General features: G+C 34.8%; 1 protein-coding gene across 6 annotated transcripts; it reads right to left on the reverse strand.

Moving 5' to 3' along the window:
• Nucleotides 1-33: 33 nt before the first annotated feature.
• On the reverse strand, nt 34-8565 carry LOC141601861 (protein BONZAI 2-like). Of its 6 annotated transcripts, none has more exons than XM_074422172.1 (17): nt 8480-8565; nt 8181-8383; nt 6053-6100; nt 5071-5219; nt 4926-4974; nt 4346-4402; nt 3812-4000; nt 3591-3725; nt 3323-3384; nt 3139-3241; nt 2934-3048; nt 2197-2273; nt 1987-2124; nt 1735-1899; nt 856-969; nt 492-588; nt 34-414 (listed from the first exon to the last, which is right to left on the reverse strand). In XM_074422172.1, exons 2-17 carry the CDS (start codon nt 8322-8324, stop codon nt 314-316), a joined length of 1743 nt encoding a protein of 580 aa, XP_074278273.1. In that variant the 5' UTR covers nt 8325-8383; nt 8480-8565; the 3' UTR covers nt 34-313. The 6 variants fall into 6 exon arrangements, with proteins under 6 accessions (XP_074278273.1, XP_074278278.1, XP_074278268.1 ...); XM_074422177.1 differs by lacking the exon at nt 8480-8565 and adding an exon at nt 6247-6328 and having other exon boundaries at nt 8181-8439; XM_074422167.1 differs by having other exon boundaries at nt 8181-8505.
• Between the last annotated feature and the right edge of the window lie 4591 nt (nt 8566-13156).

A 13156-nucleotide genomic window follows, 5' to 3' on the forward strand; every position in this document is an offset into this window, starting at 1 on the left:
AGATATTTGACATATCAGCCTGAACAATTTAAAGCAATCACAAAAGTCATTTAAACTTGATATCAGCTCAATATTCTACACGGAGGGAATGAGCAAATACATAAACTGCCAAAAAAAAAAAATATTTAAATGTAACTATGTACAGAGTCAAGAGTTACAAATTACGATACCTTGTACGTCGATCCCTCACTCATGCTGACTGATTCATGTTGATAAACACCGCTACACTAAAATATGCAATTTTACAGCAAAAACATGAATTTTAAACAAAATTTGTGAAACTTTGACTATGTACCGACAACATGATATTAAGTTACAAAATTTTTTTGGGTTGAATTCCCCTGATTCGCATGTAAGTCAAAAATTGTGTTGGCAGTTCTGTAAGAAGTGTCTCGGCTATAGTAGTCTCTCGACCTGAAATCCAAAGAAATCATTAATAAACACCAGCACAAACACTGAAAACCTTAAGTTGGCTCAATAAGGAGACTGACCATGGATGTCTCGGAATGCCACAAACTGGACAATATCACGGGATGCAACCTGCCCGCAGGTACTCTCTAGTTTCTGTCCTTTATCTCCGTTTAAAAACTACCAAATATTTGAAAAAAAAAATGTTCAGTACAAATATGGAGCTGAAGAGATCAGTGAAGTACATGCACTAATTAGTCATTATGGTACTCCGGAATACTTTTTGGCAGTGAGCTTAAAATTTCATGGTGTAAAGGGAGACCAATGGCAATTTCAAATGTTAATACCGATGGGTCTACCGTGTCATACTGTCATGGGTACTTAGCCTCAGAGTACTAGCTACGCAAGTTAACATCTGCAATGAGCACAATTGAGGAAAGGCATTACCTCCATCTCCTTGTAATCAGCTCCTCCAACTCCGACAATGAGTATAGATAATGGTAGATCAGCAGCCTTTACAATTGCATCCTTAGTCTCCTGAAGGTCTGTGATCACTCCATCCTGAAACAAGTAATCGACACAAATTGGTAGCACAAGTCCTACACTTGGACAAATGACCTTGCGTTTAAACACAGAATACATGAAAGATGTTAGTAGCAACAGCTTTTAACTTGTCGATGATACATTTTGGGTCAATTGACAAATGACAACTACGTTCATATGGATTTCCAGACGAAATCTATAATATTACAGAAGCATTTCTATCACTGAAAGCTAGTCCTACTGACAACTGACAACTCCTTCCACTAATTTGGAATTTGGATATACCACTTTATCCTTTTTGGATCTTTAAAACCAAATCACTATATTTCTGCATTTTGGTAAATTTAGACTGTAAAGTCCCAAAATACCTTTTCAAAACAAATTACATATATACCGTCCAGCATTCCAGCATCTACCACCTTACTTTGAAGGCTCTAAAGCTCCCAATAGTCTGAGAATAGTGAACTGCTCCAACCAGGATGCAGTTAATAAAAACGAAGAGAAAATGGTTCGTGCCTGAAATAGACTACACTGTGCGACTGGAATTTGAAACTGACTATCAGCGAACCTCCCCAAAATGTTATTAAAAGAATCATGGTTGCATTTTTTAATGAAATAATACCTATTTAATCATGTTCATATGGCAATAATGGCATTTACCACCCTAGTGTATAAATCAGACAATTAATCGGATTCAATCTTTGGCATAAATCCAAGTGACGTATTATGCAAGCATTTAGACTCGACACGTTGACAGCATTTAACTGGAGAAAGTATATTTACCGTAATAATTAACAAGACAAAGTACTTTTGGCGTCCATCTGCCAGAGACTGACTAGCAATACTTGCAGCAGAGTTAACAATCTGTCTAAAAAGGGTTGGCCCAGCGAGTGAAACATTAAAGAGAGCACCGTTATACGCCGTCATGATTCCCTGAATCCCTTCAACCTGGAAATAGTAATAATCAAGATTTAGTATCTATAGCAAGCCGCAAGGCAATTTATGCTAAAGTAATATTTCATGGAGGCCACCAACCTCACAATAGCTGGTGCTTCCATTCAAGTTAAAGCAATGAGAAATTGGGCCATCAATTGGACGTGCTCCAAAACCCCATGCAGGAAAGCGTTTGTCTGAGTCATAAAACTGTAACACTCCTCCAACCTCCATTATTGCCTATTAAGAAAAATTCTCAGTTTTAGAAAATTTTAAAATATCAACATGGTGTTATCTAATTACAGCTCTTACTTTCTGGTATGCATTTGGACGACCTGATGGATCAATGTAATGCAATGAATCTGGGAGACGGGGATTCCCATTTGAAGCTGATAAAAAAGATACTTAAGTCAGAATAGATTGCTACTCTTCCAAACATAACTGAAAGACAATGGTGTTTGAAAGGTCTATCTATGCATTTCACGTATGTTACTTCGACTTGGTTTCAAGTGCCAGAGGCGACACAATTTCAAGTGTCCGACAAGACTGTTGTGAAAGTTTCATGTTTTGCATTAAAATGAAGAGTCGGAGTATTGGGACGTCTTAGACACGTGATATACGACCAAATGAAGAGTCAAAGTAACATAACACGAAACTCTAAATGTGAGAAAGAGCTGTTGACACCAGGCAGCACTGTTGCCTCGTTGCGCAACAAACACTAGTTAACAGAGTGAATCATCTCTGACAGAAGTTCATCACATAATGCCTTTCACAAGTTTCAGGACCAATAAAGTTTCATGTTTTGCATTAAAATGAAGTGTCGGAGTGTCAGGACGTGTTAGACACGCAATATACGACCAAAGTGAAGAGTCGAAGTAACATAGCATGAAACTCTATATGTGGGAAAGAGCTGTTGACACTAGACAGCACTATTGCCCCGCTGCGTAACAAACACTAGTTAACAGAGTGAATCATCTCTGACAGAAGTTCATCACATAATGCCTTTCACAAGTTTCAGGACCAATAAAGCAAGAATTCACAAGGCTTACCTGTAAAATCAACCGCCACCATAAAATTCAACTCACATCCACCAGCCAAGTAGTCAAGAAATGTGTGTTGTACACACTCTGAGTACTTCTCCACAAACAGTTGACTTTTGAGCACCTGGGTGACATCATCATATTCAGTAATCAGTACACAAGATGGATCTAAGAAGAGAAACAGAAAATACACATGCATCGTCCAGTTGAAAACCTTGTTGTGGTAATCATGACCACTAGCAGCTGGTAGTAACAAATTTTCGCCTATTCCACTAGAATGAATCTTCTCAAATACGGCCAGTGATTTTTCTACTTTCCTATATTTACCATGATAACAAAGTCAATAGAACATCTAAATATGTATGAAATGAAAAGAAAGGAAATTATGTCTGTTTTACCCAATGAAATCGTGCTTCCCATTGGTATTTAAGTTAAAGCACTCAATAGTTAAAGGACTGTCCTGCACATTAGTAGAAAACAAAATAGAAAGATCAGGCAAAAGTGCATTCCGAATGCATAGTGATTTTCGGATATCTTCAATAAATCTTTCTTGATGAAATCTGTAGGAGTACAGAATCTCTGAACATATCAATGATCGTTTCCCATAAAAATGGGCATGGCATGTGCAATTTCTTCCAAACCATGACGAAAGTGATATTTTCATACCTTACTTCCAGCTTGTTGAGCATTTAGCAATACAGGTTTCCAGGTTGGGTTGAAGTCGTCGTATATTACTTCAGTTTTACAAATTGGAATGGAATTACCACTCTCCGAAATTTTAGAAATCATTAAAATAGGATCCTGCAAAAACATGATAAGAAAGTACATTAAAAAAGTACCAGGCAGTAGCAGGATCCATAAAGAGAGAGGAATAATGAAAGACATACGCTTTTAGAAACGAGATCCTCATTTTCCAACTCTGAACATCTGAATGTAATTTCTATAGTAGTCTTTGAGTCGATAGATTCTTCAGCATGAACAGTAAGCTTTCCACAACTTCTTGGATGAGGTGTTATCGTAACGTCATCATGTTCCACAAGGTCTAAAGTCAACAGTCGGTTTGATTTGGTAACTACCTGCACATCCACAAAAAAAGGGAAGTTAAAGGCAAATTTCATCATCATGGGTACACCTGTACAAGACAAAAAAGCATGCAACTGTGATTTCGCTTATTCACATGGAAAAGTAGAACAAATCCGGCATCCCCAAAAAGATGTTATATGTGAAAGAGAAGACAGAAATTAGCCAGAGTCTGCGATATGCCGATATCACAACCAAGTTGTATATACTCATTTATTGTCATACTAACACAAAATTCAAACAACCAGATAACCTGGCAACTACAAACTAAGTAGAAGTTCTCCGAAGCAATAACCCAATAATTCTGAGAGAAGCAAATAACGTAACCAGTTTTAGTATACCTCTGACAATGCACAAACAGCCTCGCCGAGAAATTGTTGATCATCCAATTTGAGCATCTACATGAATATACAAATCTGTTATGGAGATTAGAAAGCTAAGTGTTCTACTTCAAAGTTAAACAGAGTATCTGAATGGGAGAAATAAAATTGTTAAGAGAGTCCAGTAATGGAAAAACGTTCTTAGAAAGATCACACAAGCTAGCACCAACCAATAAGTTAGAGAGTCGAGTTCTTAGACGAAGTAGTCCTTGAACTATAAGTCTATAACTGATAGTACTTCGTAATATATTTTCAAGTTTTCCAGTTTTTAAAAATTTTCTACCTAGATTACATTTGGAAACACCGAATGTGCGCTTAAGGATCACGGCTCATAGACAACTCATTTCATATGCACAGGATTCACACTTCACAGCTATCAGCCTCCTTACTGTGAAAGACGTCAAATCTAAGGTCTCCCTAAATACGTTTAAGAGAACTAGACAAGTTGACAATCACAGACTTGCTGAAACAAATTTCTGAACATAATAAAGAAAAACACGGAGATTACTAAGGACACTAAGAGTATGACATGTACGGATACCTTTACATCTACACCATGAAGCTGTGTATTAACATCATATACATGAAACCTGAAAGGATAAATAAGTATAGGCATCAAATTCAAGTAAACCATGTAGAATATCAGCATGTAGAAGACGAACATAGAAGAGAGATGAGAAAATTACACCAGTGTCTGTACAAGTTCAAAATGATATGTTACACTGACTTTATTGATCCATTTAGGGTTTGGTGAATTCAGGAGAACTTCTGTCCGCCCAAGTTCTTCAAGCTTTCCATCTCTTCCTTTCATATAAAGGACTGCCATTGGATCACTCTTCAAGAATAAAATCACACTAAATGTGATTCTCTAGAAAAAAAATACCCAACCACATAGATATGCAATATACCAAGGTCGCTAACGAGTAGTGTCTACCACTATTTACAGATATTGAATTTCACATGATTTTATCAGGAAATATGCTGGCAGATTTAAGCTATTTCATATACTGACGCATAATGCAGAGCATACATATTTACTCGATAAATACCAAATTGTAATTTATCTTTCAAGTATGTGAGACGACAACTACGGCCACAACAACATCCAAAAATTTTTTGGGGTCTGCTGACATGAATCATCTTTTAGAACCTTCACTAAATGGTCACAACACCTCAAAATGCAATGAGATAAAAAGAAGTGAAAACAGCATTGGAAGGGAAACATGATAAAAAAAAAAGTCAATCTAAACCTTTAGGCTTTAGGTACAAAAATCAAGAACTCAATTTTCTTTTATAAAATCTTAGATACAGAATACAAATCAATAACAATAATATTTGAAAATAGAAATAAAAATTAACGTACCATGAAAAATAATACAACAATAAAAATTAATGTGAGACATTCCATAATACACAAAAAACACAAAAAAAAAAAAAAAAAAAAAAAAAAACACACACACACTAAGCATTACCATGAAAACTGATATAAGCATGTTGACCATGACGTATACAAGCGTGGATTATTAGCGATCTGAGACATTTAAAAATATTCTAGGGAACTCATGTACCAATGTACCACTAATGAATAATTAGATGAATGCAAGAGCACGCATTGGTGTGTTATCAGTAGATTAACAGAGCAAACCGTTAAGCTTCTGGATAACAAACCTTAGAAAGCACGTCCCGATCACACAAGCCTGAAGCTGACAGTGACAACTGTTGAGACATCAGGGCAAAAAAAATACTGTTAGCATCAAGAAATTGCTAGCAAAACATTATGCAAAACTTTTCTTGGATTACATGTTTAAATATCCTACTTCAATTCTATCATGTCAATGCTTCATAGTAATTAGAATCCTTACACAACTCCATATTGAAACACTCCATTCTCAATCAATGGGGTTGAAAAGGGCTCAGCATATTATGAGCAGTATCAGCTTTGCCCTAGAGAGCAGGATGAAAGAACATCATAAGTAACATTCAACATCTAAGTTGATCCGATTCTTTAGGTTCCGCAATAATTACTGTAGCACACATTACTCGAAGTCTCATTGATATGGACATTCAGACTTAATGTCAGACCAAAAGCATCAAAAATCTTAAGAAACATCAGAGTTCAACCCTTGGACACACCCACATGTCGAATGCCTTTAGCAAACATTGACCCACCCTTATTGTTTTGTTTGACTTTGCTTTTTTTAGTAAGACTTCTTGCCAGTAAAGTAAAGTGTAGCCTTCCATGAGCTCCTAAAGGATACAGATTGGATGCTCAACGGTCATTCAAAAGATACAAAGGAAGAAGAAGTCATGGAGAACGATAATGCAGTACACACCTTTTCCCTAAGGACCAAAGACGCCTTTAGACACGTCCATAAAACGTTCCCGATCATCTTAATAAATTAAAATTGATGAATACATACAAAAATGCTGGACCATTTTTATCGCCAAAAGGGGAAGGTATACAATGGATCAAAGCCTAACATAAGAAAATTCCTAGGCAGAAGAAATATTGCCTTCAGTACCCCGAAGGAGATTGTCCTAGCTGTGGGTAGGGGATACTCCTGGTCAACACCAAAAAAAAAAAAAAAAAAACTAACCTAAACGCCTCTGTTGCCTTAGGGCACTTTTTGTACGCCTTGTATATAATGTGCAACTAGAGAGGCACACTACTATGTAATTTCCATATATCTGTTCTAATTCATTTGGGGGTGTTTGGTTCACGCGTGGGTATGAGTTTGGAATCGGGAATCATACCTGGGTGGTATCGGGTTGGAACTTGATACCTCATACCTTGTGTTTGGTTCAATTTTGGGGGTATGGGGTTAGAAATCAATCAAAGCTAAAAACTCTTCAAAATACAATATTTTTAATAATAATTTTTATACTATTAAATAATGTAGAGAAAATTTAATCAAATAAATATATAAAATGATTTTTTTACAATTGTTTTTATCACTTTTTAATATTTGTAATTTGATACCGTGAGTATCAATCTCATACCCACCCCCTCCCTGGGTATGAGAAACCCATACCTCATGGGTTTGAGGTATGGGTATGAAACCTTCAATTTTGTCAAACAAACACATGGTATGGGTTTGGTTCATTCCAAACCCATACCTCATACCTATATTGGGTGAACCAAACACCCCTACTACGCTCGCCTTTTTGTCCATCATCTCTAACTTTTTCTTCTTTACCTCTAGTTCTCTTTAAATTTCCAAAAGCGTCACTATTGACTCGTGTGCATGAAGGCCACCTTGAGCCTTACGCCTTCTAAAATTAAAACTAATGACTGAAAAATTATCACTCTACTCGACGACATTGACTAAAAGTTCCCTAGCTAATGTATTCATTCTGATTCCAAATAAACACTATTGACGCGGCAAAACAAGCATACCTAACTAAATAACCTACTATTGACACGCAAAACGAGCATCCCTAACTAAATCACCTACTATTGACATGGCAAAACGAGCATCCCTAACTAAATCACTTTGCTGAGCATTGTAACATTCACACAAAATTGCGAAGTTACAACTTACAAGCAACAAGCATTCATCACAACAAAAAACTACCTCGGCGGCCACTAAACTATCATCTCCTTTGATAAAATAACACACATTTTCAACACAATTAAACAACTAAGCAGCAATTAAACTCAAATAATCATCATTTAACATCTTACGAACCAACACAAATGAACATTTAACAACGAAATCAATGAAAAATCAAAAGTAAACAATGCAATTGCAACAACAAATCAACAATCAAACTTAACCTAAATTGAAGTAATAACCTCGATCTGAGAATAAACGCCATGGTAATCGCGAGACTTTAGAAAAAGTTCAACAGCGTCGTTTTGACCTCCGCCATTTCCACCTCCGCCACCACCGCCAATCGTCGTACCTCCGGATGCCACGTCAGAAAAGCAGTTTCCCATTTCTTTCTACTTCTACTGTTCTCAAGCTACCGAGTTCAATTTCGCGGAATAAAATAATCCTTAGAAATCAAATGAAAGAGAAAAAAATGGTATGAAGATGATGATGAAGAAGAAGAAGGCATGGAAGTTGGAAGCGTTAAGTGTAACGAAATTACTCTGTAACGTGTATGTAGGCCCCGCCGTTTGTTTGTCTCCACTTCTTTCTCTGACTTGACCAGACTGTTTTAGCTGGTTTTTGATGATTATTTGTGTCACCATTTAGGCTCTGTTTGACAAAACTACCTGAAAAGGTAGTTGAAATCTGAAAAGATAGCGCTGAAAACTGAAAAGCTAACCAAAATTTGAAAAGATAACTGATAAGGTAGCTGAAAATTAGGAGCTGATAAGGTAACTGATTATATAAAAATGTGTTTGGCAAACTAGCTGAAAAGGTAGCTTATTTTGGTAAAATGACGTAAAAGGAGATGAAAATTATTTAATATTATATAATAAAGGGGTAAAAAATGGAAAATAAGTCATTTCAGGTACCTGATTTCTCAAATGCTACCTGAGGTAGCATTTCATTTCGTAAACTTATTTGACCAAATAAGTTCTTCTAAACACTTCAGCAAAAAAATCGGTAAATTAAATTTTGGTCAAATAAAATTACTTTGGTCAAATAAGTTACGCGAAGTGTCGTGCCAAACGGAGCCTTATGCCCTCTTCTTTCTGACTTATTTTTAACCCATTTCGATTAATTTCAAATTCTCTATTGATTGATTCGATTATTCGATTCGATTCGAAATTCAAATTCTATTCGATTCGATTCATTCTTCTTCGACTCCATTCGATTCAATTTCATTTCGATTTAATTGACTCCACTAAATTCAGCCAATTTCAATTTTGCGAATCTTAAACTTAATAGTTTTTATTAATATTATTAATATTATTAATATTATTATTATTATTATTATTATTATTATTATTATTATTATTATTATTGTTATTGATTGTTATCATCATCACCATCATCATCATCATCGTTATTATTATGAATATTAAAATCAATAATATTCATATTAATATAATTAATACTATTACTATTATTATTATTATTATTATTATTAATATGAGTATGAATATTAATTAATAATAATATTACTAATAATATTGTTTATTTTAATATTACTATTATTAATAGCTAATTATTTTTTCATATACAAACTTTACTCTTTCATATACACTTTTTCATAACGTTCTATTTTGTATCCTTTTCACCTAAAACTGAACCAAGTGAACTCTTAAATCAATATTTTTCCCTAAATCTTATTTTAATTGCTCAAATGATTTAAAACTTACAAGATGGATTCTAATTTATCAAATAATAATTTAATTTACTTGTTATCAATTATTAATATTATTTTTTGAGTTTTAATTAATCAACCAAATTTTATTTATTTGTTAAAGATGAAATTAGGGTCTGTCAATTTTTATTTATCTAGTTAATTAAATTAGGATTGTTGGTGCTTCGTGATGGCTACCTAATCAGTCAAATTAGGATGATAAACGACTAGACTTTGAACATCAATCTAGCAAACCAGTGCTCCATTATTTTACCTAATTAGATTGATGGTAAACCGTGATTTATGGTGGCTACCTAATTAATCATTCAAATTAGTATAATTACTAGTATTAATATTATAATAATAATAATAATAATTATTATTATTACTATTATTATTAGTCTTCTTCTTCTTCTTCTTCTTCTTCTTCTTCTTCTTCTTCTTCTTCTAATAATAATAATAATAATAATAATAATAATAATAATAATATTATTATTATTATTAATTATTATAATTATTAATATTAATATTAGCATTAATTATTATTATTGTTATTAATTATAATTATTATTATTATTATTATTATAGTTATTAATATTAATATTAGCATTAATAATAATAATAATAATAATAATATATTTAGTGTTAATATTAATATTATTTAAGTTCAATTCACTCAATCACTTAGTTGATTCATTCACTCCATTGATTCGATTCAATCAGCTCCATTCAGTTCATTTCAACTTTTCTTTCTGACTTTTTAGAGCTGAACTGAATTGAGCTGAACTGAATGGAGTGAACTAAACTGAGCTGAATGGAGCCGAATAATCGAATCGAGTTGAATCAACTAAATGGAATCGAGCCGAATCGAATCGAATCGAATCAATGGAGCTGAACTGAACTAAGCTGATTGGAGCTGAATTGAACTGAAATAATATTAATATTAATGATAATATTAATATTAATATTAATATTAATATTAATAATGATAATAATAATAATAATAATAATAATAATAATAATAATAATAATTATTATTATTAGAAGTAGAAGAAGAAGAAGAACATTAATAATAATAATAATAATAACATTAATAATAATAATAATAATAATAATAATAACTTGAGTGATTAACTAGGTAGCCACCATGAACCACGGTTCACCATCAATCTAATTAGGTGAAATAATGGAGCATCAATTTGCTAGATTGATGTTCAAAGTCTAGCCGTTTATCATCCTAATTTGACTCATTAGGTAGCCACCACGAAGCACCAACAATCCAAATTTAATTAATTCAATAAATAAAAATCGACAGACCTTAATTTTATCTTTAACAAATATATAAATTTTGGTTGATTAATTAAAACTCAACAAATAATATTAATAATTGATAACAAGTAAAATAATTTATTATTTGATAAATTAGAATTCATCTTGTAAGATTTAAGTCATTTGAACAATTAAATTAAGTTTTAGGAAAAAAAATATTAATTTAAGAATTCACTTAGTTCAGAGAAATAATGGAGCACCGATTTGCTAGATTGATATTCAAAGTCTAGTCGTTTATCATCCTAATTTGACTCATTAGTTAGCCACCACGAAGCACCAACAATCCAAATTTAATTAATTCAATAAATAAAAATCGTCAGACCTTAATTTCATCTTTAACAAATATATAAATTGCGACAAGAGAGTTTGATGGTCACACAGGTTGCAATTGCAAGTGTGAGTGTTGGTACAGAATAAGAATGGATTTGTGTGATTGCCGATTTTATTACAGGTAATGACAGTGCTCGTAGTAGTATGATGTTTATGAGTGAGAGTAACGGATTGTGTGAGGATGTTTATATGTGTGTGTAAACTTCGAGGACGAAGTTCGTTTTAAGGATGGTAGAATGTAACATTCTGTTTTGATGGTTGATCTTATTTTGTGGATTATCTTGGTATTGAGTTGCTAGTGAGTGTTATGGAAGTGAGATAAGGTTGGCAACATTATTTTGTGGTTATTCGATGATATTATGGAGTCTATATCGAGAGGATATGTTATCTAGTAAGCGTGGTTGGCGGAGTTAGTGTTAGGTGTTCATGTTTTATAGGTTGGGTTGGAACTTCGGGGACGAAGTTCTTTTTAAGGGGGGAAGACTGTAATACTACGGATTTTATAGGCCGGTACTCGACCGAGTATGGCCTACTCGGTCGAGTAAAGTGTGTTGGTATTCTGTTTGGCTTCTACCTAGGAATACTCGGCCGAGTATGAGTAATACTCGACCGAGTAGAGGGTACTCGGCCGAGTATACTCGACACTCGACCGAGTATCCGGTCTGACGGGTAATATTTCAGCGGTTTGATTTGGAGATGATTAGGGTTATATTAAAACTTAAATCAGTTTCTAATTACACTGTTCCACAACATATCACTCAACGACACTCTAATCTTCTCCAAATCTCTCCCTATGGTGTGGATCGTTCGTGAGTCTAGTTTATCTTTCCTTGTACTGTGTCGATTGTGTCGGTAAGCCTCTAATTTCGTAAGTTTCATTAATTGTTCTTTTAGGGTTTTGCCCTAATTTGTGATATGGGGGAAAGGGATTTTGTGCGATGTGGTAATTGGAATTATATATGATTATTGTATGTAGGTGACGGTGTCATGAGGAACTGCTATTGATTGCTTATGTGTGCTTGGATTGCGAAAAGGTAGGGTTTCCCTACTCGGTTTCTGTTAATTGATTTAAGACTGTGCTTGTGTTGTAATTGTTGTTATCCGCTGATCATCGGAGTATGGCTGTTGTGTTGTGACGGCCGTGGAGTTGGGACAGCTGTGATGCTGTGTGTGTTGTGATTGTGGTGGAGTCACTTGCGGGAGTGGCTTCACACCCTAGTTCGCCCTCCGTGGAACCCGTCACGGGAGGGGATGTGCACATTAAGGGACAGGGATTTTCAGTCGCTCGTTGATGAGCTGGACTTGGTGGGATGGGCTGCGGTCACCCACTGGCGGCGTGGATTACCTGTTGCGATGGGTAATCTGGCAGGGCTACACACTTCGATGTGTAGTCGGTTACTATGTGAGATCGGGAGACCGGTGTAACACCCCCTCATACCAAGGTGCCTTACCAGGACCACCCTACCATGAAAGTGTGTTACCAACTCGGTTGCCCGAGATTAGTACATACCAAAAGCGTCTGAACTGAGCACAATTATTAAAGTACTGTGAAAAGTAAAGTTTACAATATCCAAAACCAAATACTGTTTAACAAATACAACTGCAAAGTCTTAACAATAAAGGAAATCCAACTAGGACTCAGACGGTGATGCTATGACACGAGGTGGCAACTCTCCCGAGACAATCCCCAAGCTCTCACTAGCAATACCTGTCAAGCCTGCTCACCATCCCCGAATGGATCACAAAGAGATTCCACAAACAACAACGGGGTCGATTACTCAACTAATAAGACAAACAAATGCATTAGTCGTCTGATCATCACCAATTCCCAATCATCCAATCTCACACAGT

This window comes from Silene latifolia, chromosome 1 (assembly GCF_048544455.1).
Source record: "Silene latifolia isolate original U9 population chromosome 1, ASM4854445v1, whole genome shotgun sequence".
In the NCBI taxonomy this organism is placed as follows: domain Eukaryota; kingdom Viridiplantae; phylum Streptophyta; class Magnoliopsida; order Caryophyllales; family Caryophyllaceae; genus Silene; species Silene latifolia.